Raw genomic sequence first — 27,169 nt, 5'->3', positions numbered from 1 at the left:
TTTACATAGCCCTTCAGTCATTACACATATCCTGTGAGGTGGCACACAGGAAGGCTTGGTAATTATCTCAAGGTCACAGAGCTGGCCAATTAATAAGAAGTATACATAGCCAAGATTCAAGCCCATGAAGTCGAACTCCAGGGGCTCTCACAAGCTGTACTATAAAGCATATCAGTATTGCCCCAGGATTTGAATCTGATCCAAATCTGTCTGGCTCCAAAGACCTAGAACTGTTCCTTTCTCCTTTCTGCACAAGCTTCCTATAAAAATGTGGGAAGCAGACCAAAAAATCTCTAAGTTCTATTTCTGTTCAAAAATGCTATGATTTCATGGATTTTAATATAAGGTTTTCATATGCCAAAAAAAAAAAAAAATGAGGGCGGGGGAGTCAAGAAGTTTTTGTAAAGCAAACCAAAAATAATTATAGCTAACTATATTTTCAAATTTATGAATACAGTCACCTTTAGAGACTATTTTATTAAATTCTCTCCACCTTAAAGGTGAGTTAACTGAAGCACGTAAGGATTAAGTACCTTTTGTCTAACTGCCGGGTCAAACATACAATTGATTTTGTATGCAACATAAACCTGGCCTTTTAGCCTTGTCTCTGATTTAACCTCCTAAAGACTGCCATACTCTTAATTCTTCTAACTTCAGGTCGAAATTCCTACAGATTTCATATGTATTCCTACGTCCCTGAGGGAGCGTCAGCAAGGAGCAAACTTAAAAGGACACTGAAGGGTAGAAAAGACCTGACAATACCAGCAGAGTTCCCCCCCCTTTTTCTTTTCTTTTTATGCTCATCTCATTACTGAAAATAAGTTAATAGGGATATCGCTTTTCAGGGAAAGAAACAAAAGCTGATTCTGATCAAGCAAGAAGCAAAACTTATAATTTATGACTCGGGAGTGGCGGGGCAGAACAAGGTCCGTTCAAGTCAGCTGTATCAAAAATAAACAGAAAGTGCTACCACAGAGAGCTTTCCAAATTACGCCACACCTAAAATTCGCTTAAAAAAACCAAAACCCACAGAACCCTGACATTTTATTCCACAAAAGAATATCCTGCCGCTGATGAATACAAGAATATTTAACTCAAACCCTTACGCTTGTTACTAGAAGTTGAAACGTAAACTCCTTTTTCTAATTCATAATTCACCAGCCGTGGGGTAATCTAGACAATAATAGAAGCGAATACCGAACAAGCAGGCAAACAAAATAACGCTGTGGCTGGAAAACGAGCGAAAAGTGATAAAGGGAAGCTCCCCTTCTCCCGCGAGTCCCCCAAGACAAAGCCGGCTCCCAGCCCGCACTGCGACCGGGACTACACATCCCAGCATGCAAGGCGACACGGTCTCCCAGTCGAACTACGGTTCCCGACACGCTCTCCTGACAGCGGGCCGACCTCTCTGGAGTCCGGAGGTCTCGGGTCTCTGCAGGAGGGGGGTGTGTCTCCGCCCGCCCAGCTTCTCCTTCGAGTCTAAGGGTCAGATACCATCGCCCACTAGTAAATAACGAAGATTACGATTTTTCGAGTCATTCTTCGTTGCCCGTTTTATTAAGACAGCAAAGAACCTCAGGCTAGGGAGGGCGGGGCGTAGGCGTGTCAGCTTGGCCAGCTTGAGCCAATAGCGTCGGAAGGGCTGTCCTGCTGCCATGGCAACGGCGGCCGTCCCCAGAGGGACCAGCCACCCATTGGGTGGAATCTTTCGAGAAGGCTCGAGAAGAAGGAAGCGGAAGTGGCACGTGGAGGGGCGGTGGAGGCGCCGGTGAGTAAATGCCGCAGATTCTGGAAAGTTCCGATCAGTACGATACATAAGGCTGAGACGCTGAGACCTTCTCTTTCGGGTCGGTAGTTCGGCGGCGCGCCGGTGAGCGAGCGGCTGAAGATCCAGGCAGGCAGCCCGAACTGCGGAACGACCTGCGGAGATCGAGCGCAGCTTTCTCCCGTGGTTACTCCTCTGCGAGCCTCCACTGTCCCCGGGAATCCGGCGGCGCCAGACCGGCAGACCGTCCGTGTGTCCGTCCGCGTGACAGGACCGGACCCCGCGGGAGCCGCGCGCGGCCGGGGCAGGAAGAGGCGGCCGGAGGACACAGACCCAGACTCAGACCGACCCGAAGCGGAGGCGGACCGAGAGCCGGCCATGTCGGTGGTGGGGCTGGACGTGGGCTCGCAGAGCTGCTACATAGCGGTGGCCCGGGCCGGGGGCATCGAGACCATCGCCAACGAGTTCAGCGACCGGTGCACCCCGTAAGTGGGAGCCTGCGGGGGCGCTGGGGGGAGGTTCTGGGGCGAGGGCAGCAAGCCGGCGGGGGCTGCGGATCCCGGGGACCTCAGGCTTGCGGCTGGCCGCGGAGCGCCGGGGCGAAGGAAGGGAGATGTGGGGAGCGGTGCGCCCCTCCGTGGGGTCGGGATGCCGGCGGCCCGGCCGCCGGGTAGGGGAGGGGGCTTGCTGCCACGAATCGGATAGAGGGGGTCTCCGGGATTCGAGGGGCCAAGAGAAGCCCGGGAGTCGAGTCCCCCGGTGTCGTCCCTTCTGGCGGGCTCCGTCCTGGGCGCCGGTCTGCGGCCAAGCCCGAGACTTCTCTCCCTTTTCTTGGCAAGAAGCTTCAGCCAGCTCCTTGCGCGGCCGCCCCCGTTTCCCCACCCGGCTTCTCTGAGCTGGCTGAGCCGCCCCCAGCTCGTCCCCCTCCCTCCGAGCATGTCTTTGCGCACCGCGGAGCTGGGGCTGCCGAGCTTTTTCTTCCGCATTGTGAATCTCGAAATGAGCTGGAAGCTTCCAGAGCGCGTATGCTGCTTCTTGTGCGGGGAGCGGGCGGATTGTTGTTAGCGACCACAGAATCACTCCTTTGATGATGAATCTACCTTTTCTTGCTCACTCTTGGATCATTTGTGAAAGATGTAAACGGCCTTTTTGCTCGTTTTATGAAAGCCATTAAAGAGGAATCTTAAGTCGTGTTCTAATTTCTTTAATTTTGAACGGCTTAAATGAGGAGAGAAAAGAAAAATTGCACACTTTGGTAGAACTCCTCTAGAGGATGGATGTTGTCACTGAATTAAATGGTATATTCTACAGCAGCATGGGGTGGGCAAAGGGTAACATTTTAAAAAGCAACTTTTTTGGAGGTGAGTCAATTTCTGAATATATTGTATGCAAACATGCCTGCATGTACATTGATAAAAACAACTGCTTACTTCTCAGGGAAAATGGTGTAGGTATTTATTTTTAAGTGCCTTAATCCCAAGATAAAAATCATGGAATGAAACATCGAGCCCAAAGGTGAAATGACTGGGCTTATATCACTATTTGAGTGCAGATGAACATTTATGAAAGTGAACGAAAGTGAGAAAATAACCAAACATTGACAGTATCGGTAGCATTGGGAAGACTGCTATTCACTGAGCATCTCGTGCGTCAACCTCTATATAAAGCTAGTCTTTTAGTTTAGCTGTGCAAAGGGCTCTGATTGGAGTATGGTAAGGAAGAAGATAGTATCTCAGGTTTTCATGCTTAGGTGCAGTTTACATCTTTGTTCTCTTTGGTCCAGTAAAAGGAAGAAGAGTTGTTGAAGGGAGAGTACAGAAAAATTATGTATGTGGCTATAGTGACCACTGTGAAACTAAAGATGACAGGTGTGTCTCAAAAATGTAAACCAAGGGCAGTACTGGAGTTTCCCTTAATATTTTTTATATAATAGATGTTTGACTCAACTGCATTGCCTACTATTAATTTCTGTTTAGTGTAATTAATTTGATTCTCTTCTTGGAAAATGAGTAAATTCGTTCCGCAACTGTGTGTTTACTCTGAGCTCGGAGTGATACTCTGTTTTCGGAAGGTATTTTAAAGCTCTAGCCTTTGCTCCAACAGTTCTCTGGCTGTTAAGATGCTAGTTAGCACCTGCTCAGATAATCTAGGTCTAAGATGTCTCTGTTATAGCAAGTTTAAATTTGATTCAGCTTGATATTTAATGCCTTCAGTGTATTCCCATTTTGCTCATATCACACCATTATTCCTACCTGCCCTGTAATCTAAAACCTAATTCACTTCCATCCTTCTGACAAGACTTTATTGTGCTTCTCTCTGCTCTGTGCTACCATTCTATTTCCATTGCTCAGAAGGCTCTTTAACAGTTACAAGTCACTTCATCTCTTCAGAGCTGACTTAACATGTAACTGATTATTCAGTCCTTTTGCTCAGCATTTATACTTGGTTCTGTTGTGGTACTTGCTTGGCATCATTTTTACTTGGCTTCCTCAAGTAGAGTCTTCTGTATAGGACCCTCTTTTGTGCTTTTAAACTCCAGAAGCATAACTTAGGCCCACTTGTTTCCGTTTATTTAAAAACCTTTGATCATAAAGAGTCAGATGGTATATCAGGACAGCAATAGGTATGATAGTGACGTTTAGATTTGTATGCAGTTGGTAACTGCGAAGTAGTCACACCCTCTTTTGTTAATCGTGGCTAGGACCATGTTAGTCATACTCTAACTAGTCAAAGCATTTTCAGAGTTAATGTCAGCTTGCTAGTAATTGGGGCCTGGAGAATTAGGCTGGTGCTTGCAGCACTGGAAAACGTCCTCTGAGCCTTGAGCAGACGGGAGTGGGGGCCAGGGTGGGGTGCGGCTGCCCCCTGGATTGGATTCTCAGAGGAGCAGTTAAGCAGGCCCTCTTAGAGTAGCTGACCAAAGCTTTGGAGTCCAAAATTGTGCTGTACTGTGCCCCCTTCCCCAAGAATGGGTAGGATATTTTTTTTTGGGTAGGAAATTTATGTTAGAATTTTCCTCTTGTCAGTTAAAAACGTCCACATTTATGCTTTTTAACATTTGTAAAACATGTTTTTTTAAATTTCTTCTAGATCAGTCATATCATTTGGATCAAAAAACAGAACAATTGGAGTTGCAGCCAAAAATCAGGTATGTTCTTGAAGAGGATTCTGATCATTTTTTAAGAGAGAAGTTTTAAAAGTAGAATCTCAGAGACATACAAAAATATGAAATACCTAAGCCTATCTATTTTTGAGTTTTAGAATTGTAATGCAGATATTCCTTAAGAGCCCGTAGATACTTATTTTTTTTTCTGTTCTCTTCCTTTTGTTTTATTGAATAAGATCTTTAACTTTCTAATTTCCAACCTTAATTTTTAATAACTTTCCTACCTTCTAATGTATCTAATTTTTAAAACTTAAAAACGAGACACATGAAGTTCTTTCATGTGAAGTTTCTCATGATACTCATTTAAGAGTTAAAGATTCCTTTTATAGAAGGAACTTCTAAGAAGCTATGTGTTTAAAAGCGTTTTCAGGTTACTTAATAATTAAGGTAGTACGAGGAGAACTTGTCTAGGCCTGTGCTGTCCTGTAGAGTAGCTACTACATGTGGCTCTTGAGCACTTGAAATGTGCCTAATCTGAATTAAAACGTGAAGTATAAAATATATGTGATTTTGAAGGCTTAAAATGAAATAAAAAGGTAAACAATCTCATCAATTTTTTACATCAAGTACATGTTGAAATGACAATATTTTAGATAAATTAGGCTAAATAAGTTATTGGAATTAATTTTATGTATTAATGGGACTTGAAAATTTACCTATGTGGCTCCCTTTAGGACTCACATTATAACTTGAACTTTGGGGATTGGGGAGAAAAAAAATAAATGTGAAATACAAAAATCCCTTTTGTGAGAGGCTTTTAAGAAAGGGACTGAAAGCAGGCCTGTTACAATATGTAAACGTATCAAAGTAACATACACTGTACACCTTCAACTTACACGATGTTACATGTTGATTTATTTAGTTTAATAAAAAGTTGAAAAAATTCTCTTAATACAGAAAATAGTATTGCTAAAAAAGAAAACTCTAAACCTTGGAGTACTATATTATGGCTAGTTGGAAGAGAGGAACAAAAGAGCAGAAAAACCAAGCAGGGAGGAGAAATGGGCGTGCCCACTCAAAGTAACGTACTCAAAGGGGAGGGACGCTAGTGAAGTAACAGCCTCCCCAGATGTGGCCATTCAGAAGACTGATGTCCCGGACCTGAGATCCCACTGCACTTTTGTGGTTATGTGAGGAAAATCTATTGAGGCTTAGATCTAGCCTGTAGATTACTAGACATACGTCATCTCGGTTTTAGAATCGCAAGGAATTTTAGTACTTAAACATTGTTTGAAATATTCCATATTCCATATTATTTGAAAACTAGTGTTGCCAAGCTATATTTTTCTCTTTAAAAGAAGTAGGTCAGAGAAAGAAGTAAACAGTAAACTGTTTTGGTATTTCAAACTAATAACTTTAGAAGTCTTTGTTTTTCATCCTTTAATTATTTTTGTGTTTTAAATAAGGTTCCCACTGCTGACATCTTTGAGTGAAATATGCTATGAAGTGGGACTTGTATATCCAGAGCCTAATCATCAAAAATATGTACGTGCAGTTGAAAGCATTACCTCATGTAGAAACTTTTTGAATTATCCTTGCATTTTCTGCTTTTTGGTATAGATAATTAACATTCCACGCTATTGATAGGAAAAGTAGCAATCAATATATTTTGTGGCACAAAGTACTTATCCTGGCCACTTAGCGACTCAACAAATAGACTACTGTAACAATTAATTCCTTTTTAAAAAAAACGTGACCAGACTATAGTGCTTCTAGATATCCTTTTTCATTTATTCATTAGGTATTAAACAACTGTAGTGGGAGAAAAGGGATGAAATAAAGTGATACATACAGTTCTTGGGGTTTGTTCAGAGCTCCAGGGATAGTTTCATTATCTGAGTTTATCTTGCAGACTTTGAAGCCTGTGTGTATCCCTCTCACTGCGTCCCTCCTGGCATTTCTATAGGAAAAGGAGAAAGAATAAAGTCCATTCATTGATGGAGAAAGTCAGGGCTCTGGGGAAGGTTACTTATATCCCTATGATTTGAGTTGTACAGGTGACTTTCTTTTTAATTGCTGTAAGTACTAATAGGTGTTGAAATTAGAAAAAAAGTTAAATCTCAGTTTTTTTTTTTTTTGCAGCAAATCACTCATGCAAACAATACAGTGTTTAATTTCAAGAGGTTTCATGGCCGAGCATTCAATGACCCCTTCATTCAAAAGGAGAAAGAAAACTTAAGTTATGATCTGGTTCCAATGAAAAATGGTGGAGTTGGAATAAAGGTAATATAATCGAGCAACCTTAGATTCCTTACTAGGAAACTGTTTAATTCATCTACAGAGAAAAGTACTTAATTCATAATAAATATGTAACTCAGTTTCCTTATTTGGAGAAGGTGGTCTTTTATTTTTTATCTAGTCTCTCTTAAACTGTAGGTTTATGTTTAAATCATCCTTGAAAATTATTCAAATGGTATATACTGCTGTAACTTAATTTGTGTTTTTCATAACATCTTGACAATTATAAAATTTAGAATTCGTGGTGTTTAAAGAAATCTAAATTGTGTTGTCATATCAAACAAAAGTCTGTTCCAGTACAGCTCATTTGCAGTTGTTTGGAGAGCTATAGTGTAATACAACCAGAAATCTTTTTTTAAACTACAGAGGCATTCTTGTCTTATGATCTGCGCAAAATAATATTTATCCCAGTGATTCATCTCTTCAGTTAGAGTGGAAATTTACTATCTTCTATAATACTTTGACTAGTACTTTGGATAGGGGAAAAATCTGCCCCAGCTTTTTTTCTCTTCATCTCTGGGGAAAAATCTTTCTTCCTTTTTTTCTTTGCTTTGCTTTCCTTTCCCTTTTTCTCTTCCTTTTACCTTTCCTTTCCTTCTTCTTTTCTAAACAGTTACAACAGTAAAGGTTTTCTGGAAGAGAATGAGTGATAATGTTTGTAAGTTAATATTATTGGCATGTAACTTTTAGGACTACAGTGTTTAAAGCATTTCTTTCCTCAATACAGGTAATGTACATGGATGAAGAGCATCTGTTTAGTGTGGAACAGATAACGGCCATGCTGTTGACGAAGTTAAAGGAAACGGCTGAAAACAACCTCAAGAAGCCAGTAACAGATTGTGTTATTTCAGTAAGTAGAGTTCAGCAAGGCAATGTGTTTAATTTGCCTTTTTCATGTTACTTTTTAGTATTGAATGTGTGAAAGCTGTCCTACTCCTAGAGATCAGAATCCTGCTGCACTCTATACCATGGTGTTCAGCAGCATTGCATGGTAGGTTTGAGTGGTAATTTTAGCCAGAAGTTGCAAAGGTTTTTGAGTGGTGGTACATGTCAAAATCTCCTGTCAGGCTTTTTGAAAATACAGACTGATTGGTTGAATTGGAGGATATTCTAAAGTTAGTTGATGTATTGAGAGACAATTGTATACTTAAACGAGAGCTTTTCAGAATTTTATCCACACATGAGAACCAGTGAGTTGGTTCTCGGTGATAGGTAGTTTTAAAATGTAACCTACCAGTAGTGACAAAACCTAGGTTTCTTTTTTAGCATTGGCAAGCCCACTACTTTCAATGGACAGTTGATAATTAGGTTACTAAGGAGTATTTGCAATGGACAAAGGTCATTTTTTTTTTTACATAAATTAAGGTTTATTAACACTCCCTCGTTTATGTAAGGGATTAGGAAATATGATGTTAATTGATTTATAGGTAAAGATTTGATCTGGGGGAAAGTGTATACATTAAAATAAGATTAGGTGTTAGTTATTGAGGTTAGAGAAACAAGGAAAAGAGAGGCCTTCCTTCTTCCTTTGAAGACTTAGTTCTCTTTTTTTCTCTTCTGAGTAGTTAAAGTTAATTAAGAGAGCTACTCTAATCTCTCCCACTATCTCTCTTTTCTACCTAGCCCATGTCTCAGAACAGCTGTTACCTCGAGCTGGAGATTGCAGCCAGGCGATACTGACTGTATAGGACAGGGTGTCACTTGCCCTGCCCCAAGGATCCTTTACATACATTTTATACCTAATCACCTCTCCCACATGAAAGTTTAGTAGTACAGATGTAGTGTATATCTGTTTCTGTACTGTGGCCCTTTAGACAGCCACAAGCCATTGTAACTAGCTAAATATTTTTTTGCCCTTATGTACCCATTTTCACCCTCTACAACGTTATTATTGTGTCTGTGGAGAATTTGTGCTATGGGGAAAAGTCATCTTTTATTTGGCAGGGTGGCCTGTGCAGACCTAGTGAAAGAAGGCTTTTGTGGCAGTGCATCCTGGGATGTGCAAGAAGAGAGGCAGAAAGGCTGAAATTTCTCTTGCAAGACAGAAGGTGTTCTACTAAAGAAATGTTTGGGTATTGCTTGGAGAAATGCTATTAATCTCTGGTAAAATTAAAGAACTAAGTTATAAGTCAGTGGTCCTTCCTTCCTCTCCCACCCCCCTTTAAATAACCTAATATGGAAAACTGAAAGCATTCTGATTTGAAAGGTGAGCAGAGACCCACCTTTGCTCTTGTCACTCTTTCTGAAGCATTTATAGGTAACTTGGGGAGAAAATGCAAAAGCCACTGTACCAAGTTTTCTCTTAGGTACTTTCCAGTTAAGTGATTATATGAATGTATTGTTAGATGCTCTTCTGGAAGAATGTGCTAGTTAAAGTGCTGTCCTAGAAAGCAATCAAAAGAATTCATCTAGCTAGAAGACAACACCGTAAGAAACTTTATCCCTTGAGCTGTTTTTGTTCTTCTTCCTGTTAGAAAAATCAACAGGCTTTGACAAAAAGTTTCGTTTTTGTAATCTTAACAGGTTTACTGAATTAGAAGGTATCCCAACGATTAATACTTAAAACCAACGAACAGCAAACCTAAAGGGCAGAGGCTAGAATTAGCTGTATTATCTTTAAGTTCCTGTAGGGTTTATAGTTTAATTACATTTAATGTTGACATAGCAGAATAATTTCCAAATGTCTGTAGAAATTTAAGACTCGTTGGGAAATAGTATTTCATCCCCTTAAATTTAAAGCTTTCTATTAGATTTAAGTAACTGTTAATATGTCTTATGAATACTCCTGATTAGTTTTTATTTCAGGTTAAAATTTGGTTATAATAAATTTGATACTTATAATTTTAGGGCAGTCTTTTCAAAAGTAGTTACTGTTTCTGAAAGTTAAAGAACTTGCCATTCTTTTTCTGTTTTGTGACTTGGCTAGGCACTTACGTAGCTGGACTGTTGTGAATTGATTACAGATGGTTGTGAGGGATTTGTATGTTTTTTTTGTGTGTTCTAGGTAAGTTAAAATTCTTTCCCTTCTTGTTTGTAGGTCCCTTCTTTCTTCACAGATGCTGAGAGGCGATCTGTCTTAGATGCTGCACAAATTGTTGGTTTAAACTGCTTGAAACTCATGAATGACATGACAGCTGGTAAGAAAAAAACTGTTCTTGTGCAGAAGTTAATATACTTTCGAAACTAAAGTTAAGACACACCAGGTCCTGTTATCAAACACTTTCATGTAGGTGTAGAAACACAGCCTATTAAAAAACATGTGTTAGGTTTGAAAGCAAAAATTCTAGCCTTTCAGATGCTTGTTTTAATGAGAAGTTGGGACTTTGTCAAATATATGAATCTGTTTTCATTAGGAAATTCTTGTATATAAATTTTTTAATCCTTTAAATTAGTTGTATTGGATTTAGTTTTTTATTTCCTTACATTGTTTTTATAGTTAAGAAACAAGTTTTCCCAAAACCTCATGGTATTGGCTTTTACAACTACCTTGACTATTGATTTAGCTTAAATTTTTTTTCCCTCATATGCTTCCCGATTGTATGTGGTTAGGAGTTGATCATTCATCTTATATCAGATATTGATTTAAGCTGTACCATTTGCCAGGCACCTTGGTAGGAATGGACATAGTGGGGAGCAAAGCACTCACTTATCTCCTCTTAGACCTTGTATCAGTTTCTTGTGATTACAGATGGACTCAAAGTCAGTTACAATGTAGTGTATTCAGGCAAAGCAAATAAGACTTTGTTTAGTATGTTTTTAATAGATGTTTTAAGAACTCTTAAAGTATTGACAAAGGTGTGTTCTTAAGTATACATATTTAGAAATACAGTGGTTTCAAAATTCAGAAAAAGCTAACACAGACTACTTAAGATAGATCAGTTATTTGCCTTGAATCTAATTGGTAGGAACTGCAGTTGCTGTAGTTATATATTAAATTCTTAATTTTTTTGGATAAGCAGTCTCCTAGCAGGTTGTGGTTAAAATGTAAGTATTGTGTAATGAGTCTGATATTGTTTGTGTGTGGTTACATGTGGTTTACATGCCATTGTTTTTGCATTACGTATGTCTTCTCTGTCACATCTCTCCATATATTTAAAAGTGATAGAACATTGTTCTAAAATCAGAAAGGGACAAAGTATGAAGTCAGATATAAAAGAAATATGTTCAGCTTTAATTAATGGAAGTACAGTCAGGTTTCCTGCATGTGATTATATTGGTAACATGAAATTCCTAAGAAAATGTGAACCAAAGAATTGAAACATACTAATTTTTTTTTAGTTGCTTTGAATTATGGAATTTATAAGCAGGATCTCCCAGGCCTGGATGAGAAACCTCGAGTAGTGGTTTTTGTTGATATGGGACATTCAGCTTTTCAAGTGTCTGCCTGTGCCTTTAACAAGGGAAAATTGAAGGTAAAGTCATAAATCGGAACTAAGTGACCCAAATATTAAATGTGTGACAATTGTCATTACTTTAGGCTACTGAGCTTCTGGATTGTGCTCTTCTAGGTAATGAAGAGTTTTAGGTAAAGATATTAACTAAGAGTTGTTCCTAAGGTTGATCCTCCGTAAAGATGATGTAATCATTTTAGCGTACTCTGTAATTGTTCTTGCTTAGGAAAGAAAAGCTTTTTAAGGTTATCTTCTATGTAATCATTAAAATTAAAGATATCTTAGAGACTTGACATTTCGTTTGGATTTTGTAGTTACATGTCTCCTGACTGACTTGGATTTCATTTTGTAGTTTAAATAGAAATTTTGAGCCTAGGAGTCTTTGGTGGTTTGAATAGCAATATTTAAGATTCTAGTTACAAATATGATTGAAATAACCAGATTATTTGTTGTTTTAACTAAATTAGGTACTGGGAACAGCTTTTGATCCTTTCTTAGGAGGAAAAAACTTTGATGCAAAGTTAGTGGAACATTTTTGTGCAGAATTTAAAGCTAAGTACAAGTTGGATGCAAAATCCAAAATTCGAGCACTGCTTCGTCTGTATCAGGAGTGTGAAAAATTGAAAAAGCTAATGAGCTCTAACAGCACGGACCTACCACTGAATATCGAGTGCTTTATGAATGACATAGATGTTTCGGGAAAGATGAACAGGTGTGTCTTGAATTCTGACAGATTAAAGAAGGAATTTCTTGCTGAAACTGTAGTCTGCGTGTCAGTTCTAGCCGTGGTGTTGTGAGTCTTGGCCCACATTTCAGGATTGTACCGTACCTGCTGGAAAGACTGTCAACGTCATTAGAGCTAGGGTTGCTTCTGCAAAGAGGGTTTTTAGGAAGATCTGTGCTCAGTGCCCTTGTAGTGAAGTCTTTTGGGTATTGTTCACTTTTTAGTATTTCTGGGCCAGTAATTCAATAATGGTTTCACAGAATATTTTGCAGAAATATTTTGAAGAGAATGGAAATATTCAAAGTAATGAAAACAGGATCACCTAAAACATTAAGGAATAAAATGGAAATCTTAATATAGAAATGATTTCTTCTAGTAATACCTGTCGAATTGATTTTCTCCTCATGCCCTTTCTGCATCTGTTTTGTATATTTTTTGAAAAAGCAAAGTTACAAATTACAGTATGGTTGAACTTGGCCCATGTGGAATTCAGGGTGTCTGAGGGGAAAAAAAAATGTTGGGTTGATAAGACTTATTTTTCAAAAAAATAGGACAGGATATTGGCCTTAAGATAAGTTTTCTAAAGATTTCTAAAGTTTTCCTCTTAATTGCCAAGGGCACAGTTTGAAGAACTCTGTGCTGAGCTCCTGCAAAAGATAGAAGTTCCCCTTTATTCATTGCTGGAACAAACTCAGCTCAAAGTAGAAGACGTGAGCGCTGTGGAGGTAGTTGGAGGCGCTACACGAATCCCAGCCGTGAAAGAAAAAATTGCCAAATTCTTTGGAAAAGATACGAGCACGACGCTCAACGCAGATGAAGCAGTGGCCAGAGGGTGTGCACTACAGGTACTGCCTTCTCAGCCCTTCTCCCCCTGGGGGCTCCTTCCTTGAACTGTTTCTGCTTTACTTCATCGAGGTGAGGTCGCAGAGAAAGCAGAGCCCAGTGGCCGGTTACACACCACACGGGGCTTACTTACGTTTCCATAAATCGGTGCGGCCGTGGAGACACAGGATCTGCTTCAAGTATTGGAAGATTTAGGAAGTTTAAGATTAAAAGAACTACAGAGCTAGTGTTTCTTAAACTGGGGATTAGGAACAGGCATGATTCTGAGGGGATCGTAGAACACACAGCTGTAGAGCGCGAAGTAGCTGTGTGGTGGTGACGGTTGTTGCAGAGCACCGAGGAGGGAAGGGGAGCAGCAGTCTGGTGCAGTAAGGCATTGATTTGGGGGAAGTTCGCAGGGTTAAGGGTATTAGCTAACAGGTGGTTTGATGAAATAGCTGTTCCCCCTCCAGACTGGTGGTAGCTTATCAAATAAGGAGGCAGCTCAGAGGCATGAAGTTTGGCAAAGTAAAAGCACAAAATCTAGAAGTTACTGATAAAAAAAAATTAGTATTGGTTTATACTTAGGATATTATAGTCAAATCTGAGTAGTTTTAACTAAAGTTTTAAGTTAATTTGTTTAAATTTGATCTAGTTAGCACAGTTTTTAAAAAAATATAAAGCAGTAGGGCTTCCCTGGTGGTGCAGTGGTTGAGAATCCACCTGCCAATACAGGGGACACGGGTTCGAGCCCTGGTCTGGGAAGATCCCACATGCCGCGGAGCAGCTGGGCCCGTGAGCCGCAATTGCTGAGCCTGCGCGTTGGGAGCCTGTGCTCCGCAACAAGAGAGGCCACCATAGTGAGAGGCCCGCGCACCGCGATGAAGAGTGGACCCCGCTTGCCGCAACTGGAGAAAGCCCTGGCACAGAAACGAAGACCCAACACAGCCAAAAATTAATTAATTAATTAATAATTAAAAAAAAAAATATATATATATAAAGCAGTAGATTCTTTACAGAAAAGTATTTAGACTGACTACTGTGTAAAACTTTTAGAAAAGAACATGCAGATGCTGACTATTGCCTGTAATCCATTGCATCATCAAGAGTCTTCATGTTTTGTGGGGTTTTTGTTTTTGCTTCTTCCTTGACAATGGAGTGTGCCTCCTTCACTAACTCTAATTCCCCAGAACTTTGGAAGTTTACAGTTTCTTTAGAAGTAGAGCTTATTTTGGCTTCTCTTTTGAAGAATCCTGTGCTATTGACAGAGTCAGAGATTTATTGACTTTTAGTTTAGTCATCTATTTAGTCATTCTTATGTGACAAGTCTAAATCCACCGGTTGGTCTGTTGGGTGTTGTCTACCCTAAATTTGAATTGACCATCGCTTCCTTCATTCCTAAAATTACTTGAAAATAGGAACATTTTGGTTTTACCCTTTTTCAGTCTTAGACATTTGAAAGGCAATGTGGACAGAGCTGTTTGGATGTATGTACACATTCAAGAGTGATACAGCTTGTAATTAAAATTGCTATCATCAGGGCATTTCTGGAAAGACCAGTGTTTTTTCCTCAGCCCCTGTGAAACTTGTTACTAATGAACAGTTGCTAGCCTAAGATTCATTGTACTGTTTATCTTTATATCTAGTGATTGCCATAGTATTTAGATGATAAATCACTTACGCTTAAGACACATACACTGTAAGCAATTTCGAATTTGAATTTAAACCTACCCGTTCTGTTTGAATTGATTTTTTTCTTTTTTAATATTTATCTATTTATTTGGTTGCGCCAGGTGTTAGTTGCGGCAGGCGGGCTCCTTAGTTGTGCCTCGCCAGCTCCTTAGTTGTGGCAGGCGGGCTTGAATTGATTTTTATATTAAAAGCAGAGTGAAATTTTTCATGTGCTCATGATAACTTTTTCCTTTTTTTTTTTTTAAAGTGTGCAATCCTTTCCCCAGCATTTAAAGTTAGAGAATTTTCCGTCACTGATGCAGTTCCTTTTCCAATATCTCTGGTCTGGAGTCACGATTCAGAAGATGCCGAAGGGTATGTAGGAGAAAATAACTTTCAGATACTTTATTTTAATATAAAGAAAATTAACAAATGAGTTTCATGGTAGAGCGTTTGCTGAACTGGGATCTTTCAACAACCAGACTTACCAAAATATTTCTCTCATTTTGAGTTATAAATGGTGAGATGGGATTGATACCGCTCTTAGAACGTGTTTATGCTGTTTACGTAGCACAGTGAGCTTGAACACTTGAGCTGAATGCCTTTGTTTCCCCTTAGCGTCCATGAAGTGTTCAGTAGAAACCATGCTGCGCCTTTCTCCAAAGTTCTCACCTTCTTGAGAAGTGGGCCTTTTGAGCTGGAAGCTTTCTATTCTGATCCTCAAGGAGTTCCATATCCAGAAGCAAAGATAGGTAAGCAATTCATTGTAATTACTCTTTTGAAGACTTGACTTAGTCAGTGTGCAAACGTAAACATTTTTTCTGTTCTTAGCAATGCTGAGTGGAACGATGCCATGTGAAGACATTTTCATTTTGGAGTAATGGTGATGGGGAAATCTCTTTGTTTTATTGGTGAATGAACTGGCCCATAGAGATGCAGTGACTTGCCGGTGCTGCTGTTGCTTCCGAGTGTATATGTGTAGGAGCACTTGAGTATTGTTCCTTTTCTGATACAGTCTATGCTTAAAGGATTATCACCTACTTTTAATATTAACCTTTTCTCTGGGTGAAATGTTACTTGCAGAATATTGCTTAAAACCTGGCTTGGAAACCATTGAAGCTACTTCTCAAATGTACCTTTGTACTGTAATCTTTTTTAAAAAAATACATCTTTATTGCTGCATTTTTCCTGGGGAGGTTTGACACTATCCATCTATTTTGACCCATAGTTAACTCTGAAAATCTGGGAGAGTTACAGGCATCTTCTTCAATGGCCATGTCTCTTTCCCAGGCTACTGGTAAAATTTGCCAATATTGCTAGATCGCTTCAGGGCTCACCTTTTCCCCACACCATTTCATGATGAAATTGTTTGAAGGAGTCTAACCTGGCCAGCTGTGTTTTCTTTCTTACTACTTAACACTAAAAGTGTTCTGACACAGGGGAGTTTTTATTTTTTAAAACAGCTTTTGTGAATTTATTTATAGATAATTTAAGAAAATCATTGAATATAGACTAAAATTTTGACAGGCTGGATTCTGGTCCCCATCGTGCAGAGGATAAAATCTAAGCTCTTTAGCATGGCATCAGCTTTTTCCATTTTATCCCCAAAACTGAGAAGCTTGCACAGACTTAAAGAGCCACCTTACATCTCTCTCCTGTGAGCCTTCTTGGATACCCTTTAGTAAATGCTGTTTCTTTAACTGGATCTTATGGCAATTATTTCCTGAACCTAGTGATTTGATAATTAATGAAGGTCTATTCCAACATATTTCACCGACCTACTAAATAAATCTAACTTTCTGTGTGTTTGTGTAGACAGCACTTTAACTACAAGGCTATTAAATCCCATATAGTGCTCTGCACATAACAGGTTCAAACTACTTAATTTTGTTTACCGGTTTCTGTAATAACAGTACTATTGGTAGAGGTGATAACTAACACTTAGCCCTTGGTTCCATAGTTTTAAGTGCTCAGTGTAAAACACTTGTCAACTCAAACCACAAACGCACAGATAAAGTAACTTACAGCAGGTCACACGGCCAGGATTCAAGCCCAGAGAGTCTGGGTCAGAGTCAGCACTCTGAACTCCTACTCAGGAATGCTCTGGAACTGCTCTATAATGCATGATAGTTTCAGGCTTTGATACAGGTTTTAGCTCACCTCTCCTATTTGAAACATAGGAGAATGTTTAGATCATTCAGTCAGAAAAAACAGTATTCCCGGGAAAGGCCCTACAGGATCAAAATGCAGGAAGCGGGGCTTCCCTGGTGGCGCAGGGGTTGAGAATCCGCCTGCCAATGCAGGGGACACGGGTTCAAGCCCTGGTCTGGGAAGATCCCACATGCCGTGGAGCGACTAAGCCCGTGAGCCACAATTACTGAGCCTGCGCGTCTGGAGCCTGTGCTCCGCAACAAGAGAGGCCGCGATAGTGAGAGGCCCGCGCACCGCGATGAAGAGTGGCCCCCGCTTGCCACAACTAGAGAAAGCCCTCGCACAGAAACGAAGACCCAACACAGCCATAAATAAATAAATAAATTAATTAATTAAAAAAAAAATGCAGGAAGCGCTTGATATCATCTGCCTTACACTTGAGATTTCCATGTCGAGGTTGTGCTCACCTGGAGAAATAGGGTAGGAGACAGCGGGGACAGCTTGTCATCAGCCTTCACACAGTGTCTGTGTCAGAGTGTTCAACAGAAAGTCACAAGAGTGCCCTTGCCTTTGAAGGTTTTATGACATATTAAGACTAATCCCAAGTATGATAAGTAGACTGTGTACTTATGAGTCTATTTTAAGAGGTTATGTTTATAGTATACATTAAAGGGCTTAAATGTAACTCAGTTGGTAGAGAAAACGGGGAGATTTTGGAATAGCAATATTTCTTAGCCTTTGCTTGACAGATTTAGATTCAGTTCTGAAATTGTCAATTTCTTTTTGTTCTAGGCCGCTTCATAGTTCAGAATGTTTCGGCACAGAAGGATGGAGAAAAATCTAGAGTGAAAGTCAAAGTGCGAGTCAATACGCACGGCATTTTCACCATATCTACAGCATCTATGGTGGAGAAAATCCCAGCCGAGGAGAACGAAGTGTCTTCTATCGAAGCAGACATGGAGTGTCAGAATCAGAGGCCATCAGAAAACCCAGACGCCGAGGTAAGTTTGTGGGTAAGCCTTTGAGTTTGAATATACAGTTGACTTAATTCTAAGCCCTAAGAGACGGGTAGGGAAGGCTTAAAATATATTTTTCTTAATTGTGATTAAAATTTTGGTTCATGATGACAAGCAGTTGCTAGGTGACAGTAACATACAGCGTGGAGTTTGGCGAACTGGGACTAAGTTCTGTGTAGCTTTATTTGAACTGGCACGTGATGATTCAGAGTGGGTAAAGTTTCTTTGAATTGTTTTTTTAAAGACAGGCCATTTGAGAAATCAAATGCCGACTGATGATTAAGAAAAAAAAGACTAAACACAAGAACTATTTAGTGAAATACATAGCAAATATTAATGCTGTGGTGTTTTGGGTTTTTTGGTTTTATTTTTTGATCGTATGGCAAAATTTGGCTTTGGCGTTTTAGAACCTACTTTTATTTACACGGTTTGCTGCGTTCGGGCGGGCGGAGGTGAGGCGCCCGCCTGGAGTACAGACGTTGTTACTGTACACGATGTTAATGTAGACTGCGTTAGCATGGGTGCTGGTTTCACGTGGTCTCCAGAAGAATTCTAGGAAACTTGCAACTAGACGAGCTATTATAGTTCACTTCCGGGTAATGATCAGCAACAGGTTGAATGACGAGGTGCCGGCAGTTACCGTGCTTCAGCTCAGGTGTGGAAAAGGTGGTGTAACAAAGATCGTTCCCAGAACATTTAAGGAACGTTAGCATTTGAGCCTTCGTTTTGTCCTCATCCAGAAGAGCTTCAGTGTAATGAATTAAATGACCGGGGCCACATACCTTCTCATTAGGCTACAGACACCATTATTCTAATGCCTGTTGTATCCAATCTCTTAGTACCTTTTGGATATATATACACCAGGGGTGCCTTGCTTCTGGATACTTCAGTATCTGCCTTAGGATCTTGAAGCTCTGAAAGAAAAATATGAGAGACTTCCAGGTGGGCAGCAAGTAGTTAACTTCGAATGTTTCAGGCTTCTCCCAGAGATGGGAAAAGATCATAGCAAGCACTGATTTACTGGGGATTGAGGTGTCTATTAACATGTAGCATTTGTTCTTTATGCTGGGAGTTTTTGAGGTGTAAATAGTTGGATCACGAAAAGAAAGTGGGGACAGAGAGGGTCTTGCGTCTCTCTAAACTGAGGTGATGAACCCCCAGATAACTGATCGTTGGCTGTTTTATGTAATTGTTCAGTTCACTGAAATGGAGATGTGTCGAGATGTGTGATGGCCGCTGTGAAATTAGGTTTTGGGAGCTTGTTTCTGGGAGAGAGGCCTAGAGTAAATCTACTTCCTGTGCTTTTGAGAGTTAATATCTGTACAAGGCTAGATGGAAGCTTCTTGAAGGAGAGTTCTTGATTGTCATCACATCAGTCAGAACGCTTACTACTTGTGTTGTTTAACTCCATTAACTGTTATCATTCAAAGAATTTCTTACAGGTTTACAGTATCTAAGAAGTTTTCAAATACTTTGTGTTTGTATGCTTTTATCAGTATCTTTTCCCCCCACCTATTAAGATTTCAGAAATTGAGTGTACTGTCTTTGGTGCCCTATAACCTTTTAAATTTATACAAGTACACCTGCTTTCTACATCCTTTGTGCCTGGGCTTTCATTTCAGAAAAATATCCAGCAAGACAACAGTGAAGCTGGAACACAGCCCCAGGTACAAACTGATGGTCGTCAAACCTCACAGTCTCCCCCTTCACCTGAACTTCCCTCAGAAGAAAACAAAACCCCAGATGCTGACAAAGTGAGTGACTCTTCCAGTTCATTCCATGAGACAGTGTTGCAACGTGTGATCATTAATGATATCGTTCAATCCGCAGTTTCAAGAGCAAGCACCCAGTTATCGTATTCCATGTAGGGTTTTTTTCCTGATAATTTTCTATATTTTCCAACTAAAACCAGTTAGAGGTACTCCAGCTCAACTGAGGGAATTGAGTATCCTGCTTTTTAGACCTGAAAGCTTCTCTTCAACAACTGCCACTCCGAGCAACAGGAGGCGAATGCATACCTCTTGTTGTCTTCTCTAGTGCTAGAGGTGTCTGCAATTGCGGGCACCTGAAACAGATGCATCCTGGTGCTGTGTGATTAGTTTCCACTTGAATTCATCCAATGATAAATACGCGGGCTATAGTAGTCTAGTAAACTTTTTTTCTCCTCTCAAATTACCTGTCAAATTTATATAAATTAATTATGATGATCTGGTCATAAGTTTCCAATGTTATCCCAGATCGGCACTTTGCAGAACTTCATTCTTTGTGCAGGTTGGATGTAAATTGTTAACTTTCATTAGTAGTTTGGTTTTCTCTCATTCTGAGGACAGAATCCTTTACCCTCACATGAATTACAGAATTGTCCCTTGGGGTCCAAATGCACGTTGCACTTGGTGAAAGGTTCTGGTTTTTAATCTCCCATGCCCTGACTGATCCTTTGGGGGCCCTGCTAGGAGCTGCAGGCCCTGACTGTGGTTTCCGGAAGCCTCCTTCTCTTTCTCCTGGTGAAGAGGTCTGTGTTGACGGTGTAGCAGCGTTGCTCTCTTTGCAGTGATGGCTCCTTAATTTCAGCACCCCTCCCCTTCCCCACTGAGTGTCGAGCGTTAACTGACTCAGGCCAGTGGTCTCAGTACCTGTCTAGAACGTGACACTGGGTAGCGTCTTACGTTCTTTGTTGTCAGTGGGACCACTAGTGTCAAACCCTTTGGAACATTACCACAGACCCCCTTGGAGGATTCCTCGTCCATGCCACGTCAAATGCCGTTTTGTGATACGTTGGTTTTGTCAGTAGTTGGTTTAATTTTGTTCGGCTAGATAGTCTTATCCTGACTTAACCTGCACACATGTGACTGTCATCCATTTGATTCCCAAATATCTGTTGCACTCCTGTGTTTTGCCAGGTGTCGGTATCATTTTTCTTTCTGTGTTTCATGCCCCCAGAGCATGCACAAAATATTGGGGGGTTCTCGTGCACTAGAGGGAAGGAGAAGACATGGACATTGCAGGCTGACTGACCAGATCATTGCTAGGGATGCAGCTCACAGCACTTCACAGACGTGTGATTTCTAAGGAACGCTGAAGCAGAAGTCTGGGAAACATGCGGTCTAGTCCCATCTCTGTCTTTATAATTTTAGCCAAGCCATTGAACCTCTTTCAAGTCCCAGTTTCTTATATAAAGAGCCTAGAATTTTAACATCCTTCATAACTCCCCGAAATTCCCCAGTGCCAGTGCTTGTGCCTCGTGGGTTTGTCCCTGTTTTACCATCTCAGCCAGTCAGGGTACTCGTTACATAACCCTCAGTTATCTTCTAATCTGTCCTACAGCTGAGTTTCCTAAATTGCGTTCTTTGTCATCTGTGCTTATAGGAACCTGCAGAAATGAAAATACTATGAAAGGCTTGGAAAATTAAAGGCCATAGGAGATACTTCTTTAGCCCTGTATTTACGTATCTTGGAAAAACTTACAATAAACTTAGCATTTGCTACATCATTCCATTTGCTTCCATTTTAAGACTTTTTAAAATCTTTTGACCTTGCAGACTTGCTAATGAGAAGTGGTATGACTCAAAGGCAGATAGTAGAAATAAGGATATATATATAGACATATACGTGTGTGTACGTAATTTCCAAATTCAGGAAATTTTAAAAGGCACTCATCAGTGTGTAGTGATAATTGTAATTAAAGCACATTTAATGCTGGGATATAGGGCCTCAAATATATATATTACAGGAATAGAGTTGGTCCTAACATGCTTAGCAGTTGGTCAAAGTCCATCTGGTGTTACCATTAGATTGTAGACTATAATTTAAAGATGTGGTAATTTAATAATAATATTTTTGCCTTTTTGGAGTCGCAAACATTGCTTAAAGGGATTAGAAAGCAAGGGCTGATGAAGAAAAGCTTTAGCAGGAGAGATTAAATTTAAATTTAATATGAAATGAAAAATATCCTGGTGAATTCTTGAAGGGAAGTGTGGCATGTTTAAGTGTAATTGCAGCCCTGATTTAAAATGCATGGGTGGAAAATTAGATGATCTCTTATACATTCTTCCAACTTTATGGTTTTAGGGATTTTAGTTTTTCCTGAGTCCTCAGTAAGCATGATAGGGAGATTTTTGTTATTCAAGGACTATTTAAGAATTTCTCCTTTTTTTTTTTTTTTTTTTTAACCCCTCTTCCCAAGGCTAATGAAAAGAAAGTTGACCAGCCTCCAGAAGCTAAAAAACCCAAAATAAAGGTGGTGAATGTTGAGCTGCCAGTTGAAGCCAACTTGGTGTGGCAGTTAGGGAAAGACCTTCTTAACATGTATATTGAAACAGAGGTAAGTACTTCATTTACATATTTTTATTTTGGAATGTGTTTAGTTTGGCCCTTTTACACGTATTTCTAATAGATAAATGGCTATAATTCTTTCTCATATCTCATAAGTTTATATAATTTTTAGGGATAGGATGAAGCCAAAACTAATGGTTTTTTCAGTTAAATTTTTTTAAGCAAGTTTTGTTTATGTGTTTGTAACCTTGTTAAAGAAATCTATACCATAGATCATTCTGCTTGGTATAAAATTGATTGCCCAAGTTCTTAATGAAGAAATCGGGTGCTAATATCTTCTAGCCCAGAGAGCAATACAATTGGTATCTCAGGCCACACTAAATATTTCTGTTAAAATACATGATGCTTCTTTGTAGTCTACATATAGGAAATAACTGAGATTCATTTTTCCTTTACTGAGATGGGAACATTGTATTTAGAAATTTAATAATAAATTCTATTCCGTTTATATTATATTTGGTAAATAAATAGACTCTAAGTACATTTATTTATCCTTGATTTTAAAATGTGGTGGCAGAATTGTGTGGCTGTTATACATTGGTCAGTATTAATCCCAGTAGGAGACAACCAAGTAACTACATAAAAGAAAACAAAATTGTATAAAAGCAATAGATTGGTTTTTTCCTTAGTATTAAATCTGAAATGTGAAAGCTATGTAATTTATTATATAATGTTTTAAAAAAACCTCATTCTGTGTATTTAGAAAATGAAGAACTTTGTAGGAATTGTTGGAAGAATTTTATAAGGTATAAATTAGAACTGTTAAGACTGATTTTTTGTTGTTGTTGTTGATATAATCCTTGATTTTGTTAACTCCAGAATCTAAATAGTTAAAATATAGTTACAGGTAGCAGAAGACTGGAATTAACCTTTTCTGTTTCCTGACAGGGTAAGATGATAATGCAGGATAAGTTGGAAAAGGAGAGAAATGACGCTAAAAATGCAGTCGAGGAGTATGTGTACGAGTTCAGGGACAAGCTGTGTGGGCCGTACGAGAAATTTATATGTGAGCAGGTATGTTTAGGGCTCTGTCTGTTTTTATTCAGATAATCTCATTATGAAGTGTTTAATATCAAATTTGACATTTAAACCTCTACTAGATTATGTAACTTGAGCTTTTTGAAAACAAAACAGCTTGAAATAGAATTTGTGTAAACAAAGTCATGGAGGGAGAGGCTCACTAGTGATGTGCCATTTTATTCTAGTTTATCCCAATGAGTTTAGTTTTTACCATCAAAGAAAGAACCCGTCGGCACTTTTATTCATAGTCTGTGACATCACAGTTACTGTGGCCTAGAAACATAAATGAGAGAAAATCCGTGCTTTCAAAGGCCTCAGACTTTTTTTTTATGACTCTGGTGCCTTGGTTGCTCTCTGTCATTGCTTTATCCCATAAGGCTTGTTCATCCAGTCATTCCAAAGTTTATCAGGCACCAGTATTCCCCTTAGGCTTTTGTCAGCTCCCAGAAGCAGTATGGCTCTAAGCAAATCCCTGAAGCTCATTTGTGAATGATGGGCCTTAGAGAGAAGTTGGCTAGTTAGAAATCTAGAGTGGTTTCGGAATTAATTCTGAACTTAAGAGAATTTAAACTCGGGAGTCTATTTTAGTCCTAAGATCCTGAGGCTACTTTGTAATATATTTCTTTCTCAGCTCTGAAGCTGGATTTCTTATGGTTGGGATTCTGAAGTAGAGATGACCCAAACCAGCTAGACCTCCTAAAGCTAGAGTATAACTGCATACTTTATGTGAGTTTGTTAGGAATGGCTTTTTTGTGTGTTCAGTGATCGAATTGTCAACTTGTTTAGTTTTCCTTTCAGTATTTGGTAGTTGTGGAAGTGAGTAGAAAGTTACTAATTGAGACCTAATTGTTTTGGAGAGTAGGAAGATGATTCTTTTTTTTTTTTTTTTACTTTTTGGCTGCGCTGCGAGGCACGTGGGGTCTTAGTTCCCTGACCAGGGATGGAACCCACGCCCCCTGCAGTGGAGGCGTGGAGTCTTAACCGCTGGACCACCAGGGAAGTCCCTATGATTCTATAACCACATTTCAGTGTACAAATTGTCCAAAATCGGACTACTGAAATACAATATTATAAGTCAATAAGAGCATTTTACCACAAATTTTCAAATATCCCTGTGTGAAAGAGAGAATAGCCTAAGAATAACTGTCAGTCCCTCTTGTAAAATACTGTATGGCGCTAATAGTGGAGTGGTTATTGCTCCCTGATATTTTTCAGTGAAGAGAATCCAGCTAATCAGTGCCTTCCTAGAAATGAAATGAGCTACTTGATGTTTAACACTTCTGAGGACGACTATTTCGACTATTTTCAAGTAAGATTGCCCCTAGTACTGATTCTTGTGTTCGGTATGTAGGATCATCAGAATTTTTTGAGGCTGCTCACAGAGACTGAGAACTGGCTCTATGAAGAGGGAGAGGACCAGGCTAAGCAGGCGTATGTCGACAAGTTGGAGGAATTAATGGTAGGCCCTCCTCTCCCCCTAGAAAGCAGTACTTGTGTTTTCGATTATAGACTTTTAAAATATAATTATGACAAATACTGATTTATTACATTCGGTTTTAGAAAATTGGCACTCCAATTAAAGTCCGATTTCAAGAAGCTGAAGAACGGCCAAAAATGTTTGAAGAACTAGGACAGAGGCTGCAGCACTATGCCAAGATAGCAGCTGACTTTAGGAATAATGTAAGTCTCTGTAAAGAGCGAGGAAGCTACCCTAGACTTACAAGCTCATATTTAAGTTGAGGAACCTTCATTGTGAACAAATGTTCGTTCCTAAATGAGAAACTGGGTTTTGGTGTGTGAGACCAGAGGTACATGTGAACTTCATGGAAAATTGGGTCAAGTTAGATGTTACTGTTAAATACACTTACTTCTACAGAATGACCAAGTTTTTCCATTTAGGATGAGAAATATAACCACATTGATGAGTCTGAAATGAAAAAGGTTGAGAAGTCTGTTAATGAAGTGATGGAGTGGATGAATAATATCATGAATGCTCAGGCTAAAAAGAGTCTCGATCAGGATCCCGTCGTACGTGCTCAGGAAATTAGAGCAAGAATAAAGGTGAGTGTCATTGTCTAGTGTGTACTGCTGTGTTTTCTTAGGGATTCTGCAATCCTTTGAACTTTGAACATAGCCATTTTTGCTTAAATCTTTTTACCTCATCCCAAGACCAGATTTCTGAGTTTGTTATTGATATTACAAAATGTGGAATACCTTGTAAGTTTCTGTTAAATTTCTATTTCTTCATTTGTTCATTTAGTTCAACAAATACATTTGTTGAGCCCCTACCGTGTGCCAGTTACCGTTCTAGGAGTTAAACTGTCAGTGTACAAAGCAAGGCACCGCCCCTGTGGAAGTCACCTGCGGGTGTGAGGAGGACTTGACAGTAAACAAGCATGGAAGGATAGCAGATTGTGTTAAGTGCCGAGCGGAAAATAGTCAAAAGGGATTAGGAAACTTGGGGCGGTGGAGAGGGACCCAGGTTAGTATTTATCAGGGAAGGCCTTGCTGAGTGCGTGAGGCTTGAAGGAAGTTGGGAAGAAAACCAAGGAACTGCTTTCTGCCTGGAAGAATATTCAAACAACAGCGAAGGTTAACATGAGCCTTTGAGGTCATGGGCTATAAGCTTGAATTCCAGCTCTTTGCTCACTGCTTTTTCTGTTCCTGAGGTTAAGTTACTTAACCTCTCCTCCATAGGTGGGGATGATAATTCCTACCTTTTGATAATTGCTGTGAGATTAAATGGGTTAATAATATGTGAGTAGTTGGTTAGTCCCTGACATACCATAGAAGAATATTCACGTCTCTTTTGATCAGGCTTCAAGCTCCAGTTTTGGGCAAATGTGTTGAGCAAATGGCGTTCTTTGAGATGTGTATAATTGGAGTTGGTAGAAAAATACTGGTTCGGGTATGTAGGAGAGTAATTGAAAATGAACTAGAGTTAGTCTGATTATTAGTTTTGTTTTCCTTTCTTAGGAGTTGAATAACACTTGTGAACCTGTTGTAACACAACCCAAACCAAAAATTGAATCACCCAAACTGGAAAGAACTCCAAATGGCCCGAGTCCTGATAAAAAGGAAGAGGACCTAGAAGGCAAAAACAATTTCAGTGCTGAACCTCCACATCAGAATGGAGAATGTTACCCTAACGAGAAGAGTTCCATTAATATGGACTTGGACTAGATGACGTTAAACTGACTTAGTCCTTCAATTAATAAAATATTTTTGCCATAGTATGTGATTCTACATGACATACTGAGACTATTTATATTTTCTTTTTTAAGGATGTTTAGAAATTTTGTGTATTATATGGAAAAAAGAAAAAGCTTAAGTCTGTAGTCTTTATGATCCTAAAAGGGAAAATTGCCTTGGTAACTTCAGATTCCTGTGGAATTGTGAATTCATACTAAGCTTCTGTGCAGTATTACCATTTGCATCACTGAGGATGAAATTGACTTTTGTCTTTGGAGAAAATAAAGTGTATTCAAGAGGGCTGTGATTAAACTCTTAAAGCATTTGTTCCTGCCAAGGTAGTTTTCGTGCATTTTGCTCTCCGTTTCAGCACGCGTGTGGGTGTGGATGTTTATAAACAAGACTAGGTCTGATTTCATAAGGGCTTTCTAAAATTAATTCTGTCCAATAGAATCTCACTTTTTGCTTTGATATTATTAAAAATCCAGTGACTAAAAGCAAAAGCTAGTGAAATGTGTTAGCAGCATGCAGAACAAAACCTTTAAAATGTATCTCTCCTCATACAGTGCATTGTCATGTGAAGGTGTAATATGGAAGAAACGTTGATTCTGTTTGTAACTGATATTGTGAAGCCTCTTATGAGCTTTAAAATAAAGTTCATCTTATGGTGTCATTTCTAAA

The 27,169-nt window shown here is 39.4% G+C and overlaps 1 protein-coding gene across 4 annotated transcripts; it reads left to right on the top strand.

The window, feature by feature from the left end:
* The first annotated feature begins 1,745 nt into the window (after positions 1-1,745).
* On the top strand, positions 1,746-27,169 carry HSPH1 (heat shock protein family H (Hsp110) member 1). Of its 4 annotated transcripts, XM_036831370.1 has the most exons (19): positions 2,169-2,250; positions 4,856-4,913; positions 6,338-6,416; positions 7,014-7,154; positions 7,897-8,019; positions 10,207-10,306; positions 11,448-11,581; positions 12,028-12,272; positions 12,901-13,129; positions 15,046-15,152; positions 15,396-15,529; positions 17,721-17,929; positions 19,567-19,698; positions 22,128-22,265; positions 23,165-23,290; positions 24,648-24,755; positions 24,857-24,976; positions 25,196-25,357; positions 26,273-27,166. In XM_036831370.1, exons 4-19 carry the CDS (start codon positions 7,128-7,130, stop codon positions 26,477-26,479), a joined length of 2,301 nt encoding a protein of 766 aa, XP_036687265.1. In that variant the 5' UTR covers positions 2,169-2,250; positions 4,856-4,913; positions 6,338-6,416; positions 7,014-7,127; the 3' UTR covers positions 26,480-27,166. The 4 variants fall into 4 exon arrangements, with proteins under 4 accessions (XP_036687263.1, XP_036687264.1, XP_036687265.1 ...); XM_036831368.1 differs by lacking the exon at positions 6,338-6,416 and having other exon boundaries at positions 1,746-2,250; positions 26,273-27,169; XM_036831369.1 differs by lacking the exons at positions 6,338-6,416; positions 19,567-19,698 and having other exon boundaries at positions 1,810-2,250; positions 26,273-27,169.

The sequence above is a fragment of the Balaenoptera musculus genome, chromosome 18 (genome assembly GCF_009873245.2).
Source record: "Balaenoptera musculus isolate JJ_BM4_2016_0621 chromosome 18, mBalMus1.pri.v3, whole genome shotgun sequence".
Classification (NCBI taxonomy): domain Eukaryota; kingdom Metazoa; phylum Chordata; class Mammalia; order Artiodactyla; family Balaenopteridae; genus Balaenoptera; species Balaenoptera musculus.
The sequence above is the reverse complement of the archived record's forward strand: the minus strand, read 5'-3'. Positions and strand labels throughout refer to the sequence as shown.

What these genes read in the sequence shown, in the direction of transcription:
- HSPH1 (XM_036831368.1), top strand. Translation starts at nt 2,144, where the DNA reads ATGTCGGTGGTGGGGCTGGACGTGGGCTCGCAGAGCTGCTACATAGCG. An exon ending in GTTTCGGGAAAGATGAACAG is followed by an intron (nt 12,273 to 12,900) that starts GTGTGTCTTGAA and finishes TTAATTGCCAAG; the next exon opens with GGCACAGTTTGAAGAACTCT. An exon ending in ACAAGTTGGAGGAATTAATG is followed by an intron (nt 24,756 to 24,856) that starts GTAGGCCCTCCT and finishes ATTCGGTTTTAG; the next exon opens with AAAATTGGCACTCCAATTAA.